The sequence below is a fragment of the Cyrtonyx montezumae genome, unplaced genomic scaffold (genome assembly GCF_038088225.1).
Source record: "Cyrtonyx montezumae isolate F1298 unplaced genomic scaffold, pur_monq_1.0 scaffold_23, whole genome shotgun sequence".
Classification (NCBI taxonomy): Eukaryota; Metazoa; Chordata; class Aves; order Galliformes; family Odontophoridae; genus Cyrtonyx; species Cyrtonyx montezumae.
In genome coordinates this window covers 5182718-5210043 of record NW_027071970.1, presented here as the reverse complement: position 1 = coordinate 5210043, position 27326 = coordinate 5182718, and the positions used below count along the sequence as shown (strand labels likewise).

The 27326-nt window shown below is 44.8% G+C and overlaps 4 protein-coding genes across 7 annotated transcripts in view; 2 read left to right on the top strand and 2 right to left on the bottom strand.

Annotated features, from left to right (window-relative positions):
• Positions 1–499: 499 nt before the first annotated feature.
• On the bottom strand, positions 500–13177 carry CHEK2 (checkpoint kinase 2). Of its 2 annotated transcripts, XM_065738976.1 has the most exons (14): positions 12946–13177; positions 12013–12137; positions 11304–11451; positions 10846–10936; positions 9905–10013; positions 8776–8829; positions 8009–8070; positions 7426–7525; positions 6908–6994; positions 6067–6230; positions 5746–5861; positions 5508–5593; positions 1207–1287; positions 500–595 (listed from the first exon to the last, which is right to left on the bottom strand). In XM_065738976.1, exons 1-14 carry the CDS (start codon positions 13175–13177, stop codon positions 500–502), a joined length of 1551 nt encoding a protein of 516 aa, XP_065595048.1. The 2 variants fall into 2 exon arrangements, with proteins under 2 accessions (XP_065595048.1, XP_065595049.1); XM_065738977.1 differs by lacking the exon at positions 12013–12137 and having other exon boundaries at positions 12946–13015.
• Positions 13178–13342: 165 nt separating this feature from the next.
• Positions 13343–16476, top strand: HSCB (HscB mitochondrial iron-sulfur cluster cochaperone). Of its 2 annotated transcripts, XM_065738995.1 has the most exons (6): positions 13346–13578; positions 13648–13744; positions 14152–14241; positions 14756–14900; positions 15696–15743; positions 16309–16476. In XM_065738995.1, exons 1-6 carry the CDS (start codon positions 13361–13363, stop codon positions 16398–16400), a joined length of 690 nt encoding a protein of 229 aa, XP_065595067.1. In that variant the 5' UTR covers positions 13346–13360; the 3' UTR covers positions 16401–16476. The 2 variants fall into 2 exon arrangements, with proteins under 2 accessions (XP_065595068.1, XP_065595067.1); XM_065738996.1 differs by lacking the exon at positions 15696–15743 and having other exon boundaries at positions 13343–13578.
• Positions 16477–17406: 930 nt separating this feature from the next.
• Positions 17407–26609, bottom strand: LOC136050250 (solute carrier family 2, facilitated glucose transporter member 11-like). Its single transcript, XM_065738991.1, has 12 exons — positions 26592–26609; positions 24570–24668; positions 24208–24368; positions 23709–23833; positions 23103–23232; positions 21798–21946; positions 20991–21178; positions 20364–20474; positions 20160–20261; positions 18998–19073; positions 18377–18504; positions 17407–17919 (listed from the first exon to the last, which is right to left on the bottom strand). The coding sequence occupies exons 1-12, from the start codon at positions 26607–26609 to the stop codon at positions 17716–17718; spliced, it is 1491 nt and encodes a 496-aa protein (XP_065595063.1). The 3' UTR covers positions 17407–17715.
• A 415-nt stretch (positions 26610–27024) lies between these two features.
• CCDC117 (coiled-coil domain containing 117) overlaps positions 27025–27326 on the top strand; it is a 40252-nt gene continuing 39950 nt past the window's right edge. For both annotated transcript variants that reach the window (XR_010622380.1, XM_065738989.1), the window contains exon 1: positions 27025–27319. Coding sequence is in view for 1 of the 2 variants with exons in the window: in XM_065738989.1 (XP_065595061.1) it covers positions 27060–27319 (260 nt within the window). In the remaining variant the exon portion in view is untranslated. The remainder of the gene's footprint in view (positions 27320–27326) is intronic.

Here is a 27326-nt window from a genome sequence, read left to right as displayed (position 1 = left end):
ATCAGTTAGCAGGTATATGCATTTTAAGGACTACAATTATTCTGATTACAGCCCTCTTCATAGTGGATTTCTCTTTATAAGTTTCCTGATGAGTTCATGGACATCATTTTGTGTCAGGTAATACTGTGGCTGAGGCAAAAGCTCCAACTTTGCATTCCATGTGGGAGGACTAAGCCATACCTTCAAGCCTAAGCCAGAAATTCAAACAGAAGAATGCAGAAGTGTAGATGGTAATGAAATTAGCCTTGACTTTTTCATAACTTCATTCAAGAAGAAGCATTTTTCTCCTGACATTCCTCTTGAATCAAACAGATGGATGAACTGAAGAATAACTATTTGTGTAAATCCCCATGAAGACACAGCAGCTGCTTCACTTTTACAAAGTTACTTTTTATTTATCAATTGCATCTTCAACAGTTATTCCATCAATAAGACTTTTAAAAATAAAAATTCTGCTCTCCATGAAATAAAGCAATAATTAACAGAAAAGTCCCTTTCTTCACCTCATTTTCTGAAATGATGTAGAAGGAACAGCACGCTTAGAAGAGACAGATTCGTCCTCATTCTCACAGAGACGTTTTCTCGTAGTGGTTGGCTACAAGAAAGATGCAGCAGGATGGCTACATTAATCAGGTAAGACAGAGCCTGACTGTTTTGTCTACTACAGAATTACAGATGGTGGATAAAGTCTCCCTCCTGTAACTGAAACAGCAGCATGACTAACGAGTGTTTCTCTCCAGTGATGTAATGATAAGTGATCCTTCTCATGTAAGGCAGTGCCCTCACTCCCTTTTCTGTCACAGCTGCTCCCAGCTTTGACTATTGTTTAAAATAACACTAATTGGTGTATAGTAATTAATATCACAATACCAATTCGAAGCTTTCACTGCCATGAGAATTTTCCTTTGAATATTAAATGTTCGTGACTCAAATCCATCAAAATATACACGTTCATGCGTAGAACTTGAGACTTCAAAGGACTATCCATGTGTTTAAGAGACAGTTTCTTTACGTTCAAAGTGTCTTGCCAAAGCACAAAAGTAAACTTCAACTAAGAATGCAGGAAAGAATTAGTAGACTGCTACAGAAAGGCAGAATGTACACTTCCACACTAAATTATCAGGACTGTATTTTCTTCTTATGGTTCACTTTTAAATCTAGCTTAGGCACCAAAGTATTAATCTTTACATAATCTGTCATTCATACCATTTTTGATGTTTGTGGTGGATTCATAGTGGCATTTGTCTGAGCAAGTAGCTGTTGAAATGTATTTTTCATATCCTCATCCTGTTAAAAAATAAAAGCATTAGCCTTAGGTGCTACATGGAATGCTTACAGTGGACCAGCAATCATGGAATAAATAAAGGAGAAAAGGATGTAGCTTTTCTCCTCACCATTAGAAAACAAACAAAACATGTAGTGCTAGGAGAAAGGCTCTGTAATGATAATCCAAGATTACTAAAAAACCACTACAGTGTCACAATTCCTCCTCTAGTATCTCCAACATTGGGCCCAGTGAAAGAAGTGGTGAATCTATCCTTAGCACAACACAACTGAGAAACAGAATTAGGAAGCACTGTTTTTGAAGCAAATAGATTACACATTATCAGGACATCGGTCCTTTGAAACATCAGCTTTATTCTCCAAGGAAAATTTGGAAAGTGTAATTTCTGGCAGATAACAACCTAACCAACAGAAATTCTATAAATAATGCTCTCAAGGACCTTCAACAGCTACAGTTAAATTATAAACCAACCTCCCTTCTTCCTTCCAGCTTCCCCCCAAAAATAAACATGACCCTAACCTGCCCCAGAGTAGAATTTTCAGCAGGTGGCTTATGTACAGTGTTGGTAAGGAAAAAATAGTTCTATTTCACCTACAAATACATTATTTCCCTCTATAACTACTTTTAGCTAATACCAGTCAAGTGAAAACTGAGATGATAATGCCATGTGATTAAGTATAACAGAACTGAAACAACAAAACATACAGGGCTAGGAGCTTGTGCAGGTAATTCAGTGGTCAGTTTTATCAGGAGAGGCCTCATCAGGACTTGGGACCTTGCTTTCATCAAAATCAAGTTCCTCGCTCTTGAAAAACAAGCATTTTGCTTATAGTTTTACATTTCATTTTCATAATGGCTTCCATTTCTAACAGCATACTTATATTTCCACCAGCTTAGCGTCATCTCAACAAGTAGTTGTTAAATCATGCCTCCAACCCACCATCTTCATCCCAAAAATTCTGTTGCATACACTAGGTAGAGAAGCAGCAGCTAAAACACCTGTATTAAAATGATAGTAACAACTTTTATTTCAAAACACCCCATCGTTACCTCTACCCTAAGTCCATAGAGCATATTAAAGGCTGTAAGTGGAAGGTCTCACTTTTAAAAACCCAGATGATTGTTAACAAATATTTATTACTCATACACCATGCATGTTGCTACACTGTTCCCCACCATCACAAGTTCACTGGTTAATACACTTTATTCTCTATCAGAAATGGCAATCCAGAAGCTGCCATTAATGGGAGTAACACAGGAAAGAAGTGGACGTAGGGTTGTTATTAGTCACATTTCTGGATGAAGAAGACTGGCTGCAGAGCATTAGAAGAAGGGCAGCAAAAGATAGGGAAGCACAGAACGTTTGTTAGGGAAAGCTGTCATTTAACAGAAAGGCAGATGTGTTTGAAGAGGAAAAGCTAGCACATAGCTTCATTCTGCTTCTGCTGCCAGAGACTGAGGTGCTCCTTGTCTACACTGGGCAACCTCAAGGAAAAAGGAATTCCACATGCAAAAGACATCTAGTAGATATAGTATGCTTCTTGTTCTGAAAATAAAACCCTCGTTCTCTAGTTTCAGCAACTTCTCCTGCAGGAACATTATTAGAATGGGTTACTCTGGATTACCTGCATACCCTAAATCAGACTTCCAAAGTTGAAATCGGGTCTTGAAACCTTTCCTGGGACTACCTGAAGTATGCTGCTCATAGTGATTCTAACATAGACCATTTCCTTGGCTGAGCTTTGAACTGTAGGTTCACCAGCTGAACAACTGATCTAGAACCAAAAACAGACATTTATTCTTAATGACTACCTGAGTGTAACAAACTCTATAATAACTTTGTCCTGTTATCACAGCAAAGATTGGGAAACACAGGGAAAAACGAACAAGACATTTGCTGGCAGAGATACACTAAGGGTCACCTAGCTCCTATGGGTTTCAAAAATCATAACCATTTTTTGGGTAGAAGGCAGCTGGGTTCTTATTCTAAATGCAGAGTATTGAAGTATCTCCTTTTTTGGTTTAAGTATGCTCTTTAGCACTACAGAAAGGCTTCAGCATGAATATACAATTTATTTTTTATAGAATTTGGACTTGTCTTTTTCCAGAGTCACGTTTTCCAACTATATAACACCATTTATTTATTTTTAATTGAGCTGTAAAAAATATGTTCTGTTTGGAGAACATGCGTGCGTACAGTAAGTGAAAAATTCTCCAGCGGTGCCCAGATCGCTAGAGGGGGCTAACATTCTGTACGCGTTCAGCATGCATCTCGTGGGTGACTTCACACTAGACTTCGGAGGTAATACTCACAGACAACACAAGAGGGAGTGGGGAGCCAGTAGCTCCTCCTCACTACTTGTGACAGCAGGACTCGAGCAGCTTTTCTGGTGGCAGTACTCAAGGTTTGCGATATTTCCAACTGAGCACACTGTATATTGGCCTCTCAAGGCAGGCAGCATAACACCTATAAATAACTGACATTTTTAATAAAAGCCCATGAGGAGAAAACAGCTTAGAGAATGCAGCTTAGAGAATGACATCTGAATGCTAGATGACATATTTGTAGGTAAAACGCTTTATAAAACTTCTTGCCCTGTCCTCAAAATCAAACATAGCAGTAAGAGCTGCCCCTTGAGAGCATACAGAGTCAAGATGCTGCCATCTTCAGCTTACATACTGACAGCTCTCAGCCTTAACTTGTGTAAATCACTAATATACTCCCCCTTTCCCATTATGCATATCAGTGATCCTCAAAATCAGTATATCATTGCTTGTCAGTAACCTACCCTGCTCAGCATCACAAGCCAGACATAAGAAGTTACAGCCGATTAACCCACTGCAGGAATTACAAAACTACAGTAGTAAAAGCCAGAAAACACAGGAAGAACTTCCAAATGTCCAACAGCATAAATGGGAGAATTAACTGACTTAAAAACAACTGTCCAACTCAATTTTCTGTCTCAGTAACTGCTAGCTGCTGATTTGAGTGTTTCTCCCTTGCTTTAGCCTATGTAGTCACAGGAGCTACATTTCTAGGAGTTAGCTAAGCTACTGAGATCATACAATGTTTTGAGGAGCCTTAAAGGTCATCAAGTCCAACTCCCCTACAACAAACAGGGACATCTACAGCTAAATGATGTAACAAGGGAAAAGTGAACAGAATAAATTAAGCAAAGACAGGGTAAGCAATACCTTTTTCTCTCTGGCAGAAGTATATGGAAGGATAAAACTCACCTATGATGTACTCATGACAAGGTGAAGGGCAAAGAAGTCAAATTAAAAGCAGAAAATAAGCAAAGAGGTGTTTATGGTGGGAAAAGGCACTGAACAGCATCAAGCAAAGCTACAAGATGAGGAATAGCAGCAACAGTAGAAAACATGGAACTGAGAAAAATTGAGAAACCATACATACCGTGGGAGGGGGTAAGAGCTAACAAAGACTTTGTCAGGGCCAGCAGACAAGAAAACAAGCACAATGAAAAACAGCAGGGGGCCCAGTTGCCTTTGCAAGAATTAAAAATAAGGAAAACAGGAAGAAAAGAGAATCTCTGTGCTGCAGAGAGAACGACTGCTGGGACAGCAAAGAAGCAGGTTTGCTCTGTACACAACCCAGTTACTGCATGGTGATCTTGCTTATAGCAGCCATCTCTTCAGAATGTTAACTTGAAACCAGAGTGAACAGGAAAGCTGTTGACTATTAGCATCTGGACTAATGTCATGCTACAGATAGGGATCTGGTGCCTCATTGTCCTATATGTCATCCACAGTGCTAGTAAAACAAATGAATAACTCACAGACATACAGCATGCTCCTCATTTCTTATCTCTGCAAATAGGCATCAGGATCCCTGCAGTCTTACAGCAGCTAGCAGAAACAATCTGGCCAGCTGGCAGCAGCACCTGCCCGTGAGAAGCAGAAACCAGCAGCTGCTCTTCTGCTGGCTGCTGTCATGGGCAGCCTACAAACTGGTGGACTGAAGCCCTGACTTGAGGTAACAGCTGTTGCAGGACTGAAGATGTCATTTCTCATCACCTTTTACAGTACACTCCACAGAAAAAGGGTTGGGTACATAGTGATCTCCAGTGACCAGGGTAGTCACAGTTCCCCTGCTTCGTGAAGCCTCATGAAATTCAGGTTATTGAATGGTGTTTGCATTTATATCAAGAAATTATCTCCACAACAACCCAACTTGGCTGTACTGAATAGACTCAATTCCTACCTGAAGCCAGGGATGCTCTAAGGCTTCCTGTATTGAGAAACGTTTGCTTGGATCCACTACCAACAGCTTCTTCACAAGATCCAGAGCTAAGACAGTAAGAGTTAGGCAATCAGCTACTTAAAAAACACAAACATATCAACATGCAATGTACCACAGAATGAAAGCTGAAAGGAAGTTAAGAGAAAAACTACAACAAAAAAGATCTAGATATTCTGCTGCCTATATAAAGGAGTCATACCTGTGTTGGATACGTGTTTCCACTCTTTTGGAATGAATGTGTATTCTCCACGAGTTATTTGGTCTTTCAGAGATAGCTGAGTATTTTGCTCATTAAATGGCGGATACCCACACAAGCTATACAAAAGAAAACAAACTAAGAAACACAGGTTTTGTCATAGCATATAAAAAACAAAGGAAGTCACACATTTTGAGGCATCTGCTGTCATTTACATGTATACATTTTTAAACACACTTTCACTTCCTACTAAGTACACTGAAGTTGCCACATCTTGAGCCACGTATCTCAGTGAAAGCCCAAGGCATCTAAGCAGTATCTTACCATACAAAAAGAATAACTCCTAAACTCCAGCAGTCCACAGCTCGGCTGTATCCAGTGGTCCCAAGTGAATTTAGAACCTCAGGAGCAAGATACGTGGGAGTACCACATAATGTTTTCATAAGAGAAGTTTCTCCAAGAATCTTGGATTGTCCAAAATCTGTAATCTTGTATGTAAAAATTGTAACACCACATTACATATTAGGATTGATTGTACTAGAACATACCATATCGTCAGTACACAATAGGAGGTAACATTAAGTTTCTTCTCTCCGAGGCACAGTTCCAGTACAAGACTATGAACAAAATACACCTCAGACATTATTAAAGTCAGCAAACAACAGCTGAGAAGAGGAGATGAGTAGGGAAAAATATGACAGAGGATCAGACTTCAAACTACCAAAAGTACTCTCAAATTTGGATGTGAATGGGCAACCTCAGAATAAAGGAATTTCAGATATTAGGAGACACTATTTAAACACACATTTTGACATGCTTCTGACATGCTACTCAATGCTTTCTGAAAAATAACATATATAGCTCTGTCATCAAGCAGCCTGGATAATTGTGAAAATGCTTTCTGAAAGAATTTTTTTTACAACGTTACCACATTTAAAGTTGTACTCAGATCAGTATTACAAAATGAAGTTTCCCAGTCATTCTCAGAGGAATGTAAGGGTAGAACTGTCCACAAAGTAAAATTAAGTGTATGAAAAGCATCAGCATTTCAGGTTACTTCATGGGTTGTACGAGTAATTCTATTTTGTGTGTGTATCTGTATGCTATATTTAAATAAACACTCCCAAATCTCTCCATGAACAAGCAGAAGTGTAAGCTTCCTTGCCTTTATCAGACACGTCTCTTCAGAAGATGACAGCAGCACATTCTCTGGCTTCAGATCCCGGTGAATGATTCCATTGTCATGAAGATACTGGATACATACAAACATACACGCGTGAAGAAAAGTATACTATTATCCTTTAAAATATGCATCATCCTATTTTCATAAATTCAAGTCTGCACAGACCAAAATGCTTCATCAGCACACACAGTAAAGCATTTAAGCACTCATTTTTGGAAGGCTATTGTACTGATAACTGCTCACACACTACAGGAACTCTCACGTGATAGTTCTGCCTTAGTGAGCACAGTCTGTATTACTGCTTCAATGTATGGTGGCTGTTGTTTCATAGAAGTAAGAGCTTGAGTGCTATTTGGCTGTACTGAAGTACAACAATAACTTGTTAACAGCACTGTGCTGATCACCTGCCTAAGCTTCAGAAATGACAGAAAAATTCATTCTATTAACACACAAATGCATAACCATATTTTCCTCAATAGAGCTGAGGATTACATATACACCTTCACAGCCAGCAGCATCTGATAAAAGTACAGCTTGCAGGTAGCTTCTTTCATCTTGATTGGCCTTGACACTCTGTCATACAGTTCTCCTCCTTCCATCCTAAAACAGATGTAGGTTAACAAGTCGTTATATTACTCCCAAATGTTTCTTCTCATTCGACAAGTCCAAAACAATTTCTTTTGGCTATTTTGACTCCAAAGAATATATTTGATTTCTGAAAAATGAATGAGTAATGCCCTACACACAGGACATGCATTGCTGACTTAAGGCCTAATCTTAGGAAGTCCTCACTAGAAGAAGTTACAAGATTTCTGATTTACATCCTCTTATCAGCTCAAAATCAAAGTAGCAGCAACCCACAACAGCAGCACAGTGGGTGATCATTCAAGGCACTAATTGCCTTCAGAGTGTAAAAGTGATCACACCCCTAATTATCATAGCTCCTGATTTTTTAGAGGCTTCAGACAGCACTTGAAGCCAGCAAAACAACAAGAAAACATACATACACAAAATTGTTCAGAACTACTTACATCCTTTATAGCTATGACATCCCATGCCTTTACTTTCAAAGTAGTTACTTACAGTTCCAAAACAATGTAGTAATCCTCTGCTTCAAAGAAGTTTTTGATCTTGATTAAGCAAGGCTAATAGAAAAGGGAATACAAATGACACACAGAACAGTAGAATCACTTGTAAAAACTGACATCATCAACTGTGTATCATGAATTTCCTGTTTTAGTATAATTTCCCCACGCCAGTTGGAGAAACTCTTACACAACCAACAGGCTTTAGCAAACACTTAAATTTAAGCCCATTGTCTTCTCCCCTATACTTCACCCCCATGTACAAAAAACACTATCCTTGCCACGACCACAGCTCAGCAGTCACGCTGACTGCCTCCAGTTGTTGGTGTCCATAACTGACAATTCTTGATAAGCAGGAGTTCATTAATCTATACAAACTGTCTATTTATAAAAAGGAAAACAAAAGCCTTTGACTGGGGAGGATCTGGAGGCATGAGGATACAGCTCAAGAACTTAACAGTAGTTGGTTATCCAGAAATATTTACAAAGTTGAAGGAGAGATTTCTCCTTGAACTACGGTTCAGGCTGAAACCTCTGCAAGTGTCTTCCCAGGTTTATACAAGTTATAAAAGACTTTATAACCTCCCATCTGTAAACATACAGCATACAGAAAATGATTTGCAATGTGCTCAATTGACTTAGACTGCAATAATTATATGCATCATTCCTAAACGGGTAAAAATCAATCTTTAGTTATGACCTTAATCTGGTGCAGAAGAGTACAGCACACAGCAAAAAGGAAAACAGACGTACAGTGACACTCACATGATCTATTTTCTTCAAGATCTCTATTTCTGTGTTGATATTAAAAGCTGGGTTCTGTTAAAAGAATCAAATACCTCATGGAGTCATACAGCAGTATTCCAGGAGACACTTCAGAAATAAAAGACAGTATAGAAAATGCCATTCTTTCACATCTCCTGCAACTTCAAATGAGCTTTTTTATCCCCATAATTCACACAAGGCACCTCATCAATCTATTTAAACAGACTCTTCTTCATAACGGGTAGAAAGATTCTGTTCTAGACACATCACTTCACTGCAGGCCACAGATCTTCCCCTCATTTCCAACTGAAAACATTCATCTGGCCTGGTGTATCTCAGCATTGTCCTTTGAACATCTTTCTCCTCACACCAACAGGCTTCCCATGTGAGCTACCCCAAAGTTAAATGCTACTCACTGATACTCTTTATTACAAAAGAGGAAAAATACAGATTTATCTGAAAATAGCTGCATCAGCCTCCCTTCTGCACCTGTACAACTGGAAGTTACAGAAGTGTACAGTGAGCTTGCATATATACTCCTGCAGAACTAACAAGGTCAGTCTAACCTCTTTTAAATCCAGAGAACCCTCAGCTGCAGATTTGTCTCTTTTGCCATTCCCTTTCAACCTCTATTTGTATTTTTTCTTCAAAAGTTCACCCTGTATCTTTACACAAAATGAGAGTGACAGAACTGAAGCTGCTTGAATCCCTTTGTCATGTTACAGCACAGCCACTGGCTCCTCCTCCTTCAGCTAGGAAAGCACACATGTGGAAAGCCTTCCCCTGCAGGCTTCATGGGATTCCACTGAAGTGTTACGATGGAATATACAGTACAGTTAGAAGAGCTTACAGACCTCTGGTCAGACTTCACTGTGTGTAACTTTGAGTCCCCACTCCCCCTCATTTGTATATACTACAGGAACAAGAAGTCCTAAGATAACAGAGCGTGGTCAAAGAACAAAAACAAGCATTTGCTGTGCAGTTATATGTACTGTGCAAGATCAAATAGCACTTGGAAACTGCATATAGAAAACCCCTTTTAATGGAGTAGGCTGAAGAGTAAGAGATAAAGGCTCCCATACCCAAGGATGGCTGCAAGATGTCCAAAAACAGAAACAAAGATACTTACTGCCTCTCTAACACCACTGGCCATAAACTTCCGCTTATTGATTATCTTCACTGCAACTTTATTACAAGTGCTCTTCTCAAATGCCAGTTTGACTTCCCCGCAGGCACCACTAGCATGGAAGCACAGCTCTGTTAATGCTTACAGACACCTTTCCAACTTGGCCTAAGAAGCATGCTGAAAAGAACAGGAGGTTCTCACCTCACTGAGGCTACATGCAACGGGAGCTGCAGCTTTCTCAATATAACAGGTGGGCAAAACTATCTCAGAAAGCACTCAACAGTATTCAAGTATTTAAGCACTGAGCCATGTCAGATTCCAGTTTCCTCCTTTTAAACAACTACAAACATATATAAGCTTTACAATAGTAACATAGACAAGATCCTTTCAAATCTTGAGCGATTAATTCAGAAATCACGATCTGTTGCTATCTCTGATGACACAAATACCAGTGCTGCATTTACCTGCATTCTCACTACTCTGGTCTTAATAAATACAGTGTGCTACAACGTGTCTTTCTCGTAAAAACAAACACATTCCCAATAAGTACCAGCTTTTGGCCGTTCACATAAAGTGAAATAATTAAGGAACCACAGTGCTTCGTGGCCTCTATTAACCAAACCCAGTTGTTAACCCACTTGAAGCTGCAGCTGGAAAAGCATCAGTAGGACCCCATCTCATTTGTGTTTCATCTGCATTAAAACCCACAACAGTTATCAGAACACTTATCACAAACTATCAAAATCATCTCTGTTAAACCAAAGCATCGCAACCCTTATCAAACTGAGTTGCTGTGTGTAACAGACAGAAGGTAAACACAACACTGACGCTATCTGCCGGCTCCCCCTGCCCTCCAAACTGCTATTAACAGTAGGTCAGACAGCACAAGGTACTGAAAACAGTAACAAAAGGAAGGGTGCTATTTCTGACAGAAGGACACTCACCTTCCCAAAGTCTTTGACATGATATACTTCTCTCTGAGTTCTCTGGGAAACGCCAACTGATCATCCACCGTCAGATCAGAAAAGACAAACACTGCAGAGATGGGCAGAGAGCATTCCCCTGTTACTGACCTTAAAACTGTTACAACAACACTTCTGAGCTTTTATAGTCAACAACACAATGAAGCAAACACTGCCTGCTAGGAACAGCACATAAACAGCAAGAAAAACAGAAACTAGGGAATTAAAAGAGGAACACCAGCTGGTGCTGCAAGTCACACCAGTGATGCATTCAGCAGCTCACGTCATCACTGAACAGTGACCAACTGCCTCCACGCTCTCACTCCATTAGCTGTGCAGCATTCACAGAGACCAACCTGCAGGAAGAACACTCAAACCACTGCACCAAGAGCCCCTTGGTTAACACGAAAAGGACCTGTGTAGGTCACGGCGTATTTTACCCCTGTTAGTCTGAATGGACAGCGCGATCTCAGAGTTGTGAGTCAGCGGGAGCCTCCTCCCCTTCCCAATGAGCTCTCTGTTAACAAAAGTTCCATTCGCACTGTGATCTTCAATGTAGGCAACGTATGAATTTTTTGGTCCTGTTTCCTAATGGGAAAAAAAAGGAGAAAGATAGAAATAGGGAAAAAAAGACTACAGCACTGCTGGCTCAGAACATGGGGCTGTTTAATAAAGCTGGTAAGGGAACATTGCTCAGCACCTGGTTAAAGGAGTCAGTGCTGAAAGCACTGATTTCATTTATATCCCAACAAAGGTTCACCTTTTTCAGTTATGTCAACAGAAAGACACAATAATGCCATAACAGGATGGGAAGTATCCCAACAATAGCAGGGAAGCAAAATCTTCAGCTACAGCAAACAAAAACAAGCCCAAATGCAGCAGCCACAGACATGAAGGAAAGGAGCTGCTTACCTCTGGAAGGCCTCAGGTAGACAGGGATCTCCAACAAAAGATACCCTCACCCCCACTGCCAACCCTTAAAGGAGGTCAGAGAAGGGGTGGATCCCGGCTCCACCCCTTCTGGTCACTCAGATACACTGCATACACCTGAGCTCCCTGGGTTGGCCCTGCCTTCCCACCAGGTGCTCCATCACTGCTTCAGGCTGTGACTTAGCATTTCCACTACAGATAACCTTTCTTAGAACATACCCTGAAAATTCGGAAGTGCTTCTTGCTATAGTTTTGGTAAAATCCAGTCTCAGATAATCCTAGCTTAGAAAAGCTGTAGTCACAACTTTTGTCTCTTCCAAACCAGTACTCATCATTCACGCAGTCTGCAGAGGAGGAGAAGTGGAGAAAGAACACAAAATTGAAGTTATTAACTACTGCACCACAGAACGATGCCACGCACTGCAGTAAAGTAGGATAACACAGACATCAGTGTTTTTTCCTCCTAACCCCAACGTGACACCACGTGCTACCAATGCACTGTTTGAAGAAGATGCTGGAGCACCTCTCCTGGGCAGGAAGGCTGTGGGAGAAGAAAAGAATCAGAGGAGAGCTCGCTGCAACCTTCCAGTGCTTGCAGGGCACTTATGAGCAGGAGAGGAGAGACTTCTTACACTGATAGTGACAGAACATGGGAGAGTGGCTTTAAACTAAGAGAGGAGATGGAGATTGGATGTGAGGAAGAAATTCTTCACTCAGAGAACAGGCCCTGGCACTGCTGCCCAGAGCTGTGGGTGCCCCATCCCTGGAGGTGCCCGAGGCCATGGATGGGCCCTGGGCGGTGTGAGCTGGGAGCAGCCAGCCCACGGCAGGGATGGGATGGAGCTGTGATCTCTAAGCTGCCCTCCAACCTCAGCCATTCCGTGAGCCTTTAGTTTTGCTACACACAGTACGTCAGCAGTTTCACTATATTATCAGCGTCGTTTTCCTTTCACCCTCAGCGGAGCACCCAATAAACCAATAATATCCAGTAGTAAACCAAGCAGAGCTCCGAGGCGGACAAACGCAGCGGGCAGCAGAGAAAGGACGGCCGAGGGGCGGGCACGGAACGGCTGCGGCAGCGGCACGCCGCATCCTCGGTCCGACGCGGGCGGGAGACACACGGACAGCAGCCCGGGGCCGCCACTTACGTACCCCAATTGCTGAAGCCTTTTCCGAGCGCAAAGAGCCGACCCCACGGCTGCGGAACGAGCTCGTCGGGTTCCGGATCCTCGGGAATGGAGGGCAGCTCCTGCGTGGGCACGGTGTCCAGCGAGCTGAGCGTCCCGGAGCTGGAGGAGGACTGACTGGCGCCCTGCGAGGCGCCGGAGGAGGAGCTGGTGCCGCTCTGCGACTGCTGCGCGTCGCTCTTCGTCTCCCGGGACATGGCGGGCACCGCCGGGACGCGCGGCAGCGCCGGAGCCGCACTTCCCCACGCGCGGCGCAGCGCAGCACCGCCCGCGCCGCCGTCGGGCGCAGCGCGCACGCGCCGCGCTACAGAGCGCAGCCAATAGCGGCGCGGGGCCGCGCGGGGCCGCCGGGAGCCGCGGTGCGGGGATGCGGTGCGGAGATGCAGGCGGCGCTGCGGCTGCGGATCGGACGGGCGCTCCGCGTTCCCGAAGCGGCCCCGCGGCCGCGCTGCGTCGGGCCCGGCTCCGCCCCGGCCCCGCGGTGCTGGAGCTGCGGCGCCGCCCTCTCCGGCGCCGACGCGGGGCCGCACTTCTGCCCGCGCTGCCGGGCCCTGCAGCCGCCGGCGCCTCGGCCCGACCTCTTCCGTCTCATGGAGTGGTGAGTGCCGGCGGGGCGGCCTCGGCGGCCGCGGGCCGCGCTCCTCACGCCGCCTTCTGTCGCCCGCAGTGATCGCTCCTTCCGCGTCGACGCGCAGCGGCTGCAGCGGCGGTTCCGGAGCTTACAGCGCGCGCTGCACCCCGACCGCTTCGGCCGCAGAGCGCCGGTGAGTGCGGCCCCGGCGGCTCCGCGCAATCGTAGAACCGTCTGAGTCGGAAGGGATCCCCGAGCGCCGGCTGCTCCCACACGGACACCCGCGGCTCCGTCCCCTGACCGTGGGTGCGTGCAGGGACGGGGCCGCACCGCCTCTGTGTGCACCCTGTGCCTCACCGCCAGCATTCTCAGCGACGTCTTCCTTGAATCCGATCTAAATCTCCACGCTTTCAGTTTGAAGCCCTCTCCCCTTGTCCTGTCCCAACGCACCCTGCTAAGGAGCCTGTCCCATCTTTCTTGCAGCCCCTTTAGATACTGACGGTGCCACAGTGCAGCTATGTGGTTTGTGGCCTCAGGTAGCAGCAGGAGCTGTGTTTCTGCCACTGCTTATTGACGTGTTACTGTTATTTCCCCCTGCAGAAGGAGCAGCACTACTCGGAGCAGCACTCCTCCCTCATTAACAAGGCCTACCAGACCCTGCTGCACCCCCTGAGCCGCGGCCTCTACCTGGTGAGTGCAGGGATGCGTGGATCCACACACCCACATCGGGGCGGTTGGGGCTGCAGGTGGTGCCGCAGTGACTCAGTGCTGTAACATTCATTTACACCGTGGGTAACGTGCCAGCTTTGCTCCCTGAAAAATGAACAGGACTGCCAGCGGCTTCAGGGAGACCAAAACCAAGCTCGTCTGAAAGCCAATCAGCCTGCCTGCTCTGTTCGTTAACGTTTTACTAATTATTGTACTGATGTCCTGCCCCGCTCACACAGTGCGGTACCTGCTCTGTGTGCCCTCCTGGCCATTCCCTTGGGACACAAACAGCCCCCGCTGCGTTCGTGCGCTTCCTTGCTTTTGTTCAGCAGCTGTTGAGTTGGTTTTAAGACTGACTCCATGCAGATTTCATGGAATGAGTTTAAAACACAGATTTCAGGCTCATGGATACATGCTGAGAGTACGTAATGTTGCACGCACTGACAGCGAAGCAAATGTGAGAGCCCATGTTTCCACACTGCCCTTCTCCCACCAGCTGGAGCTCAGCGGGGTGGAGCCCGCGCAGGAGACGGACTGCGACACGGACTCCGAGTTTCTCATGGAAATCATGGAAATCAATGAGAAATTAGCAGAGCCTAAAGACGACGAGATCCTCCAAGAAATAGAAGCTTTAATTAAAGGTGGGTCGAGGGCTGATGGTTTTGTACAGAATGAGTCTCACATTTGTGTCCCTTGTATCACACGGAAGATTTTCTGAAGATGGCTTTTCAGTTGGAGGTATTTCCGTATCGCTGTCACCAAATTCTGTTGCTGAACAGAACCTGATTTTTTTTTTCCCCACGAAATAAGTACACTGTCTTTCCTAACTCGTGCCATCTAAAAACCCAATCCAGTGTAAGAAAATCCATGTAACAGCACCTGTTCTGATGGCAGAATAGGTGATGCATTGGTCACGAAAAGGAACTTTACGTTCCACCTCCAGCAGATCACATCAGGGACACTGAGGGCAGAACCACTGAAATAAAGTGGATTAAAATATATGGGTGAACACGTGAAATCACTTAATTTATTTAAATATTGTATTACTTCCACCTTCCATTTTGCAGCCATTACATCAAGTGATTGTTGTCTTTCTACGAGCAGCTTCCCTGTTGCTCTGGTTATTGAGAGCTGAAACACTGAGTTAATGAGTGTCTTCAATATCTGCAGTACCAATAATGTGTCAAAAGCAATGAGAATAAGTGGAATAAAAACAGAACAGAAGCACGTTAACCGCAGCACTGCAAACTGCTCCACCTGCTGGGGGTGGCAGTGACCCCTGGTCTGTCTGTAAAGCCATCTGAGTAAAGAAACACCTCTGGAATGATGATGAAAAGTGCCAGTGCCAGCACAACGAGCTCTGCACCACAGTCCGTGTGTGTTTGTGTTACGTGTATTTATGTAACAAGATGTGAATGCAATGATTTGTTTTACAGCCAGACAAGAAGAACTGACCAAAGAGGTGACCGCTGCTTTTGAACGAGGTGATGGTTTCATTAAGTACTTAGCTGTGGTAAATCTATCAGTTATAAACACTTAAGAAAACACCCATCCTCTTATTGAGAATAAGTCGGCAGGAGCTCACACCATTCCAGATACGGTTTTTACAAGGGGGAGAAGTCCTTAGGTTTCTCTCTGTGCCTCAGCATTTCTTTATTGTTGGGTTTATGCAGCATGCATTGTAATCCTGAAATGTCACGTGGCCCATGGTGGTGGCACATGAAGCAGGACAACCTCCCAGTTTGCTGTTCTTTGAGCATTAAGGACTGTGCTGCATCCATCCCTGTCAGCAGCCATCCTTCCCATGCAATTACTAGTTAATTTAATTGAGGAGCAGTTGTTTCAGTGTCATTTTTGGAATTGCCGCTACGTGTACCAGAGTGCTACCAATCTTTTGCACTCATCAGTGATGGCAGTTGGTCAGAGATATTCCCCTCCAGCCTGCAGTTCTTGGTCTGGAACAGCTAGGGAATCTTGAGATTCATTTTGAAAATTCTGCCCTCCTTCTGTCAAGTAATGCTCTGTAATTTGTGTTTAATTTCCTTTCAGATGATCTTCAGGAAGCTAAGAAGCTTCTGGCCAAAATGAAGTACTTTGCAAACTTGGAGGACAAACTAAAGAACAAGAAGATTCCTTCCTGATAGTGCCTCCTTTACCATGAACATTAATTGATGTAATTTTTAATTAAACAGCTGATTCAATAACCAAAACCAGAAAAATGGTGTTTGCTTCCTCCACCCTTTGTTAAAAGCTTTAATTCTGAGAGAAGGAAGACAAACTCAGAGGAGATGCAGTGCCTGTTCCATCACAGCTGGGAGCAGCCGTGCTTTTACAGCCAGGAGAAGCTGCTCTGGGTGCCCAAGATCACTGTCCTCATAGAGGTGCAGGCGTGGAAACCGTTATCCAAGAGACACAGAAACAGCACGCAGTTACAGTTTGAGTTTTGACTACTAAAATATGGAGAGTTTGCTTTATGTTGAGGACACGTCCTGGATTGAATGCTGGAGCTCACAGGGAATGCTCGTTCAGCTCTCCCTTGTCCTCTGCTTTGTCTCCTCCTCAACCACCTCGAGAAATCTTTCAAGGTGAAAGGATTTGGATTTTTTTCTTATCCCCATCTGTCCTTTCTGTTCCCTCGTGCTTTTGGGGATGTTGATTTCCATCAGCCAGGAAATGACCTTCAAAAATGAGCAGAGGTTCTAAAGCCCTGTTGGATAGTTTGAAGTGCTGAGACGTGAGGTTGGGGCAAAAACAGAAAGCACAGCTCCACCTCAAACACAGCAAACTGTTTTATTGTCACTGCTTTAGGAAACAAACCTTTCTGATGTACCTCGTTATTACTTAATACAGCCTAATAAAGATAAATCACAGGGGTGCTGTACTGCCTCAAGTGCTCTGAGGTGGAGTGCCTGCATCTTTCCAGAAGAGCAAGTAGGGATTTCATGTCCTCAAATCCGAGGCTGAGATTATTTAAATTAAAAACAGCAACTAAAGACCTTAACATACTGAGTAGAACATTTCACACAGCAGCTCTGCACTCAGTTCACGTTCGCATTGAACGCCTCAGACTCTGAGCTACAGATTGTTTGGGAAGCACTAAGAGCTGTTTGGTGCTTAGAGCTGAAGGAGGAGCTCAGAACCAAGAGACACTGAGGGACAGTGTCCATCCAAAGGCATCTGCTGGAGTAGTGCGGAGTGGGATTCATCGAATCACCCTTGCCACCATTTCCCCATTCTTAAATCATCATCAAATTTTACCTCAACACTGAGTTCTAACAGCAGTATCTGTTCTAACAGCATTTTAGGAAGACTTACTTGCCTTTACTGCAGCCTCCTCTGAATATGCAGGAGGAAGGAATACACTACTTGTTCATAGCATTACAGTGTTAATTTAAAGGACAGCATTCGTAATTCTCATTAAGGTCATTCTGTTACAGCTGTGAAATTACTCTTTTTTCAATAGTCATCGTGGAGTTGGCTTCTTTCATTAAGTTCTGTGTCCTTTTCTTTGCTTTTTCCTCCAAAATTAAGTTTGTGGAATTCCTTCTTGATTTCCAGGAATGATTTGTTTTTTGTCTCAGGAATTACGAGGAAGATGAAAGCAGCCACTAAGGAGCACTCCAGTAAGAACACCACAAAACAGTACTGCTTCAGTCCTCTCTGAAAATAAATGGCATTTATGATGGCAGTATACTTCAGTGTGACAGTGGGTTTTGGAACACAAAACTGTTGTTTTCATGAGAACCTGACTGCCTGACCCCCAGCACAAAAACCCAGTGGGCTCCCAGAGAAGACAGACCCACCAGCCCTGAGTGCTCATTCTGCCTCTGCTTCAACATGAAAACATGGAGCATTAAGAAATGTTTCATTCGAATCTCAGTACCTGAGAAAGTTTCTCTTATTTTGATACCTTCTGTTTTTCCTTTTAAATCTGAACCCCTCCTGCATCTCTTTAAATGTTAGTTCCTAACAAGCAATAAAATGCCACACTGGTTGTACTTCGTTGAGGGTTTGCGTGCGTCCTATGCTGAAGTGTCATTTCATAACCAAGAGCAGCTTGATGGAACCTTAGAGCAGAGTTAAGTGGGAGGTGAAGCAACCTGGAATGCCAACTTACCACTATAAAAGGAAAAAGCATTCCAATGGTGAAGAAACTAACCCAGCTGACAGTGCCTCCGATCACACAGGCTGCAGGACGAGAGGACTGCACAAAGATTTCAGCTGTCAGTGTATTGGTTATGCCACCTGGGGGAGTGCAGTGAGAAACAACACATGACTGTGGCACGTGGCTGCTTACAACGTACTCCTAATGGCAGAAGGAGCTGCTCTTCAGTGTGCTGCTCATCCCACCACGTTAAAAATTAAACCTTGTAATGGCACGTTGGTCCATCTCTTGCCCACGCAGTAAGGGATCCTGCTACTGTAGAACTGCACAGGCACCAAAGGTCCCTTTAAAGGTGTAACAACTTTTCTCTTGCTCCTTGTATGACCTGTCTGAATGCGAGGCCAAACTAAGAGCCCCAGGTGATGCACAGCTGGCACTGACAATGCACCCCAAGAAGCCTCAGGTTCGGGTTGTGTGGCACTATTCATTCTGATGAAGCTGACTCACACTCCCTAAGAGAACCTCAGCAGCACTATGTCAGTACTGCTGCCTTACACAGCAGAGTTGCTCACATTCCCTCTCACACCCTCCAAGACAGTTCAGCGTTTTAAACCACTCTTTACTGGGTGATACCTGGTCCCAGCCCAAAGCTCAGTATGAAGGCAAATATCGACGCCATGCTCACGTAAGGCACCCAGGAGTACAGCTCCTGGAACAGAAGAGAAAAGAAAAGCTTTAGTTCATATTTTGATAATTGAGCTTAAAATTTGAGCTTAAGTTACATATTCCTCAGCTATTTTACTTCAAATAACACCAATAGTCATTCAAGGATGCTTAAGTCTTCTATACATAACAGGACTGCTTCAGAGAAAGTCAGTATTGCTAATTTCAGATTGTACCAGATGGCTTCCAGTACTTCTGTTGAAAAGAGGTGAAAAAGTCACATCAGCATGGAAAATAATTACGTGCTGTGACTAGCTCAACATTCTGTCAGTGCTTATTTTGGCATTTCAGGATGATCCCATGAGTTACATAATCATCTCTGCGCTCTCATAAACAATGCAATGGGGAAAATCTGTTAATGTGTATGCGAAGTTCAGTAGTGCAGTAAAGGAGCACGAGGATTAGCAGAGGCATGCATCTACAGCTGTGCAGCAGACAGTGCAAACCTGAGCTTGAAATGTCATTATTCGAAAGCAAACTCAGAGGTTTAAGAAAGCTACAATTTCCTCTCCACGTTCATTTCAGGAGATCTGTGGGACAACCTCACCTGAGCTGACACACGATGCATCTCTTAATACTACATCAGAAAATGTGGTGAGATGTTGTCTTCCTGTGGTTAACTAAAGGCACTGTGAATATCTCCAGGGATTTCCCACTGGTTTTGTTCATTTACATTTAATAGATTGAAGCACCTTTTGAATCGAAGCATTCACAACATATTTCTGTTTGACTTTGCTTTACAGTTAAATGACTGAAGCAGGCTCTGATGCTTAATATCAGCACTCTCCAGTATTTCAGCCAAGAATTACATTAAAGGATAGTACAAATGTTAGGCAGTTTTGTCAGCAGTGAACACAGCTGCAACTTTAAAACAAACACAGGACCAAATCTTCTGAGAGCTCTCTCTTACTTTATAGAAATAGCTCCAGAACCAAACAGCGTTGCAGCTGGTGCCATTTCTACAGTGCTGTGTCACCAGCACAGCTCCCATCTTCCAGCTTCTCTTTGACTCTCACAGATTCACACCCACTGTTGTTTATATCATGTAACATAAACGAGTGCTACTGTACACCTGGTAAGTCAGAGAGAACGTTAAAACAATGCTCCAGAGGGTCATCAGGAGATATCCCCCAAGGATGAGGTATCTTCTTCCCACGCAGTCTATAAGCAAACCCTACAGACAAGACATAGTGCTTTGTTACCACACCAAGCTCGTATTCCACCACCGTGAAATCATTTCTGTCTGCAGTAAAAAGCAGAAGGATCTGTTGCATACACAGGTGAGTGCTGTGAGGCATTCACAAGCACCAGTGCCAAGTGTCACATAGGGGATTTTTTCAGCTGAGATCCCAGCCTGCTCGAAAATGTAGGTTGCATAGAAATAAATCTACAACAGAAGGAAAAAGAAAGACAGGATTAGGCATTTGCAATAAGTGAACTGTCAGCTGGAGACAAAACCACGTTGATGTTAATCATACACCTGAATCAGTTTCATGACTTACTAACGTAACTTGCATTCGTGTCTAGGTAAATATACTGCTATCACAAAAGCAAATATAATTATTCAACTTCCTTGAATAATTATATATTTAATGCTTCATCGTTCTGAAGCTACACATGCTGGGACAAGCTGGTCCACCTTTCCTCACTTTTTCAGAAGTATAAAGATGTCAGCACCAGAATTAAGCCATTCTTGCAAGTAATTCACATAACACAGAAATGAAAAGAAGGGAATAAACTGACACACAGAAATGTGCTTCAATTCAATAAATCTGAGTAAGACAAAGGTGCTCTTCCTCAGCTTATTTCTGTAAGCTTCCCTACGTAGACCCCTTACTTGAACAAAAGGTTGAGAAATAAATGGAAGCCAAAACCACCTGATTATCCAAGTACCAAATCTTACAGCATTTATCCCACTGAGCTGCTGGCCCATAGTCATCACGATGACAGTCACGAGCTGCCACCGCACAGCGCGGTCAGCGAAGAGCTGCCACGGCTTCTTGGCTTTCTCCCCATCCAAGGCAGAGCACTCCTGCTGTATGTCCTCCATCTCTCTCTGATACTGTGAGGAGCCGTGAAATCGCTTCAGAGCTAAAAATAAAACACAACAGGACACACTCACTTTTACCTATTCCACAGTTTCTGGAAACTCATCTCTCCCCACAGGGACCCCACTTTTGCTAGGATACAAAAGTTTTCTGCTTTAAGAAGCTAAGAAAAACAGTGATTTGCTTTGTGACTTGTTTTTTGCTTGCTGGTTTTCTAGAAGGAAGGGTATTATCTTTACTTATGTTTTGCCATGGTGGATCAGGAGATTTGAGGCACTCCTTTCCTTTTATTGAAGTGGAACATCTGAGTTTGAAGTACTCCCAAGGCAAACTGCTTGGAATTGCTTTATATCTGGGCCACAAACCACAAAAGAGTCCTCTCACTGGAGGACATTCACAGCACGTTACAGTCTTCTTCAATTCCAGACAATCATCACGTCTCTGTTATGTCCATGTCTTTAATTTTGCCAGTGGGATGCATTCAGTGGACTGCAGTGAAGATAACTAATTGTAAAGCAAAAGATTACATTAAGTCATTTGGATTCAAGACCAAAGGCCATGTAACTCTGCTGTGCTGATAAAGAGAAAAGTAAACTCTGGAACCCAAAGCACTCATTGTAAACTTCTGAAGATGCAGAGAAAGAAGAACCACTGTGAGTTACCTTTGGCACAACTCAGCTCATCACCTCTATCAATAAGAAGATATCTGGGACTTTCAGGAAACCATGGCAGGAACAAAAGTTGGGCAAACGCTGGAACACAGCTGCTGGATAGCAGAAGAGGCCAATATGCTTCTGCACCTAATATTTCCCTGGGAGAGATGTGGGGAGAAAGCAAGATGTTTGCCCTTCAACAGAAGCTTCCTGTAACCATCTTATGAACCTCAACAGAAAGAGGTTTCCAAGCATTTTCCAGCTACTCTGAAATCAGGCTTCAGTCAGGAAGAAACAAGCAATGCTGCTTTCCTGCTGCTTGCTGCTGTGTTGATTCCAAGCATTAGTTTCAGATTTGCTGTAGCAGTGTTTTCTAGCAATACAGGAAAGTAAAAGCATAAGAACTTCACTTTAAGGTTAGCACCAGAACTCCCCACTGCTTTTGAGAATCATACAATAATTTGCCATTGAAAGGAAAGCAGAAGGTCACCTGATCCCAACTCCCATTCAGAGCTCATCTAATGAGAAGCTGTATTTACATAGAAAGGGATTGTTAACATTAGTACAGTTGCAATTACCAAGATGAGGAATTGTGAACAATCTAAACGGATTGAATAGAAAGTGTGTTGCATTCTAAGTACTGATCTTAGATTAGTTTGCATTAAGTTTGCATTCTAATTAATCTCATTGCACTTCAAACCCAAAGCATTCAGCAAAATCAGTTAATTCAGAAAATGGTATAAGGAAAAAGGAACTTCCAAGGGCTTAGGGTGGTGGGACAGAGAGAAGAGGGGAAAAAAAAAGATGAAGCAGATAACAAGCTGTGACTCATTAGGGCAGGAGGAAGCTTGTGGCAGACTTCATGAAAGAAGTTTTTCATCTAGATTTTTTCAGGAACCAACCATACAAGGTCCTTAGCAACCTCATCTGATCTCACAAGGGGCAAAACCAGCAGTAGTGCTATCGTACAGAAATTAAAGAGGCCCTCCCTCAAGTGCTGTCATACCCATTGCGTTACACTCCACTCTCCAGCAAAAATTGGCAAAAAAAATGATCTAGGCATAACTGTACCCACCTACTGGTGCTGTTCTGTTTGACACATCAAAACTGAGAATAATTCCCTGGGGAGAAAGTACAGACAGTTTGCAGTTTGAAGAGTAAAATGGCAACAGTAGGTTTCTCAGGTTTTGCTGTCAGACCTTCTGTATGAGTTGGTTCGGAAGAGGTACAGTGAGGACTTCTCAGGAAGCTGCAGGGAATTGCAATTCCTTACACACAAGTAATATGAGGTAGAAAAGTATATACATTTCTCACCTCAAACCAATTATTTGTCCTGTCAGAATGCCCCCAGTCAGAAAGATGGAACTACCCATGGCCATGCTTCCTCGGAGATGTTTTGGGGCAACCTCCCCAAGGTACAGGGGTTGCACACAGAGCCCAACACCTGCAAGTCAAACATTTCGCTATGAGCAGACTGTAATCTTAGAAGTGATTTCACACATCATATGATATTGTCCACTTAACCCTGGATAAGAATGCTTGTTCCTTTACCAGACTCTGTTTATTGGGATGCCATTAATGAAATATTACCTTCTTCTGGCTAATTACAACCACACCAAAGATGCGGTTCTTCCTTCCTTTGCAAACAGGTCACACCATGGCAGCTCAGCATTACAAGGCTCCAGTCTTTTCAGCCTCCAGTTTTGCTTTGAAATATATCACTGAACTGAAATACATTGGAAACTGGACTTTTCCTGTGAATTTATCTGCCTTAAGATTCCAAATTAAACAACAGAATGTCTTTCAGATCGTATCTACAAAGCAGCATACAAGGATGTACTGTCATATCTGAGATCCACCAGTAATGTTAAGTCATCATACACCACAGTGTACTGAAAGCAGGAATAGGAAACCCCTTACCTGAATTTATACCGACCAAAAACCTTCCAACAATCAGTAACTCAAACAATCCTGTTGGAAAACTGATCCCCATTAAAATGGCAGCCAGTATGGCTATAGCATTATTCATCAGAAGAGCTCCCTTCCTAAAGGGGGACAGAAAATAAGGAATAATCGATAACACGCTTTCAAAAATGTTTTAATTTTGGGTAATGTGGAAAAATGGGCTTTAGTCAGAAGAGACATGCTGCTAACAGGAAAGCTGATACAACTGTACACACACATCTAAGAACAGCCACCCCTGGCAAGGTAGGAGCATGGCCCTGCTCGTTCACACTGCGTTTGTATGGAATGATAATGAAATATTACACATCTCACAGCACATCCTTACCATTAATACAGGACACAGACGCACGCTCAGGGAAACATGTTTCCACACAGTGTTCCCATACTCTTGGAAGTACTCCTAGGAAGAAAGTAGGAGAACAGAACGTGCTCTGGGCCTGTCCCTCTGACTCACCTGCCAAGCTGGATTGCCATGCTGCCTCCAATAAGGGCTCCACACAGGCCACCAAGTGAAAAGATAGAAGCAATGACAGACCAAAGAAAAGTCAACAGGTCTGGATTGAGTTCCACGTGATAACGACTGGCCCAGGTTTCATTTAAGAACTTGTGTATGTGCTGCAGTAGAGAAAGAATGGTGTAACTACAGCATCCCAGATCCTGGAATCCCACTGTGGGAGCTAACAAGCAGGATCTAATCTGACCCAGCAGATAAATGCAATAGCAGATACAACGTTCCTGGCTCACTGGAAGATGTTATTTATCATTTATTCTGTTAATTATTCTAAAGCTGAATTACCACAGAACAGAGTGCTTTACCTGTGTGGGGGCATTGATAATGGAAACATTATATCCGTACTGAAAGGTCCCTCCAATTCCCACAGAGCAAACAGCCAGAAACAAGGTCCAGCTGGGAAACTAGAGAACAAGAAGGTTACGTGTGAACACAGGCAGGCCCTTGACCTCACACATGTGCAACACCTAGGAGAAAAGTCAGCGAGGTAATCACGGACCTCTCAGACAGCAAAAGTACTTGGTTAGAAAATGATACAAGCCCTCGAATATCTGTAGCACGAGAAACACCGACGTCAGCCACAATTGTAGTGTCTTTTGGGGACACAGACGTGACAAACTTCCAGACTAACTGTAGGATACTCAACCACTGCACAGCTGATGGCATCTACTGAACTGTGGGAACGTGTTTTGCACCAACCATGCTGTTCACCCTCTCTACTTTTTACACAGACAGCCAAGGCGATGAGTAACCAAAAAGGGCTGTGCTGAATGATGTAGGAAAACAAAAGTGACACGTGCCAAATGCAGGCACTGCACACAGGTCTTTCTGTTAACCAAGTACCATCCACATGCCTCGTGTGCCTCACGGGGCACAGCCATGCCCTGTAACCACCTTCATTTTGCTTCCGTGAGGAACATCCGTGGCAGCAGGCCAACAGATGGTGCCATGTGCCCTCTACCTCAGTTAAGAGGTGCTGATGTTTGAATGAGACTTTGCAGAACAGTTTGGAATGAGGAAAATAAAACTGAGAACGCCATCATCAGAAACACACAAAGGGGAACTGGTTTCCAACAGCCTGTGAATATCTTCCACTTAAGTACAAACAAATCAGAAAAAAAGCAATGCTGATTACATCTTACAATTTACTTCTTGCTGAGAATAATTACTTCTGACATCATTTCCACTCGTAATCTCTCCATTCCCATTTATCTTCTTCCAGCAATAAAATTAAGTTTCATGCATAACTTCAAGTTTAAAATAGTCCAAAGTCAAGATAACCCTGGCAATGATTTCCTGTGCCTGCTGAAGACATGGTTTTAATCTACATAACAGAACCACAGGCCATCCAAGCACAATTAGAGTGGAACAAACAAGAAGCAGCACAGCAACCCCTGCATATAACATCCACTACGATGAGCTACAGGTCCACTCCTTCTCTCTAAGACCCTCTTACTCTTCTGAGCCTCTGGTTCCAGGGTGAGAGTTAACATTAGAAAGTGAGAAGACACTGCAAGTAGCCAGGAAATTAGCCCAGGATCACTGACCTGAACCACATCCACTTTCTTTTCCCATGACACCTCCATTTTACTTCTTGCCCAAGTCAGCCTGCTCACATGCTGTGTCACATGTGTTGGAGTTTGGGCCCGGATTTCTTAGGCTACAGACAACAGCCCTGTGTGCTTCACGAGTTACTTGACTCGTGATGGTTTATGAGCATTCCACCTCATTAACCAAGGAAAAGCTGGGACTTCCACAACCACGCTGCACTGTTAGAGCCATGGACTTTCTGCAGGACCCATCTGTGAGGCCACAGAGCTCCGCTTACCTTGCTGGGTGCGCTCAGCAGGGGCTGGGACTCCATCCTCAGCACGGGCTGAATTAGATTTCCTTTGCAAAAAATAGTAAACTACACTACAGGGACAAAAGGCGCCAAAGAAAGTGAGTTGTTATTGTAGGAAAACACAGATGTTCGTGCTCCACCTGCAGCCACGGGGATCCTTCTCAGTCTTAATTAAGACGGAAATCACAGAGAGGATGGAGGGGCCCTCAGGGATCCCCCGGCTCCATCCCACCCCTGCCGCGGGGCTCAGGCTGCCCAGGGCCCACCCGTGACCTCGGGCACCTCCAGGGATGCGAAACCTACAGCTCGGAGCAGCAGCGCTGGGACCTCACTGCCCTAAATACCCAAAAGCCTCACAAAGCCGCAACAGCTGACACCAAAAGCCGAGAGCAGCGACAGCCCCGGCGACACGTCTTACAAAAACTCCCTCCATCCGCCCCGCAGCTCCCGCGCTCGGCTCCCGATGAGCACCGCACTGCGTTACCTGGCGCTCCGGAGCCATGCCCGCCTCCTGCCCGCAGCCCTCAGCTGAGCGGGACCGGGCTCCGGCCCGCCCCGACCCGCGGCTCATGCCGCAGATCCGCCCCGCCGGGATCGGGATCACCGCGCGGATGGCGCTCAGGCGGCGCCCTACGGCCGTACGCCGAACGCCGCTGCATTCAATCTCCCGCCGCGCCCCGCGGTGGCCGCAGAACTACAGCTCCCAGCGTGCCCCGCGCGGCGGGGCGGAAGGCCTGGAAGCGAGCGGGGCTCTGCCGGGGTCGGACAACTTCGGGCCCGGCCCGGAGCGCTCCGGGAGCGGGTGAGGGGGGGGCGGCCCGGCGCGGTGCTCGTACGGATCGCGGGGCTGAGGCCCGGGGCTGACGGAGCAACGCGGGCCGCGCTGAGGGCGGCGGAGGGTGGGGACGGAGCTCGGCGCTGACGGCGTCTTTCTTTCTCCCCGGCAGAAGGAATGGCGGCTCTGGGCAGGTCCTGCCAGGGCATCCCCGCGGGTCCCGCGCTGGAGTTCCCGCAGGCCGCTGCCCCCGACCGCCCCGCCCTGCCCGGCGACGCCGCGGGGAACGGGAGCGGCTGCGGCTCGTCCGGCGTGTGCCCGCCCGGCGGCTTTGACATCGCCTCCTTGGCCGCGCTCGGCAGTTACAACGAGGCCGTGGCCGTGCCCCCCGTGGGCTCCTTCACGCCCGCGCCGCACCCGCAGCGGAGCCACAGCCGGTGAGTG

Bases quoted from the DNA above. Each gene is read 5' to 3' on its own strand.
- CHEK2 (XM_065738976.1), bottom strand. From the start codon at position 13,177: ATGTCCCGGGAGACGAAGAGCGACGCGCAGCAGTCGCAGAGCGGCACC. The intron at 8,071-8,775 runs GTGAGTGTCACT...CTTTTCTATTAG, and splicing joins TCTTGAAGAAAATAGATCAT to CCTTGCTTAATCAAGATCAA. The intron at 6,231-6,907 runs GCAAGGAAGCTT...TTTACATACAAG, and splicing joins AAGAGACGTGTCTGATAAAG to ATTACAGATTTTGGACAATC.
- HSCB (XM_065738995.1), top strand. From the start codon at position 13,361: ATGCAGGCGGCGCTGCGGCTGCGGATCGGACGGGCGCTCCGCGTTCCC. The intron at 14,901-15,695 runs GTGGGTCGAGGG...TTTGTTTTACAG, and splicing joins AATAGAAGCTTTAATTAAAG to CCAGACAAGAAGAACTGACC. The intron at 15,744-16,308 runs GTGATGGTTTCA...ATTTCCTTTCAG, and splicing joins GACCGCTGCTTTTGAACGAG to ATGATCTTCAGGAAGCTAAG.
- LOC136050250 (XM_065738991.1), bottom strand. The intron at 24,369-24,569 runs GTAAAGCACTCT...TCTCTACTGCAG, and splicing joins TTATCAATGCCCCCACACAG to CACATACACAAGTTCTTAAA. The intron at 20,262-20,363 runs GTATGCAACAGA...TCTTGTCTGTAG, and splicing joins GCCTCACAGCACTCACCTGT to GGTTTGCTTATAGACTGCGT.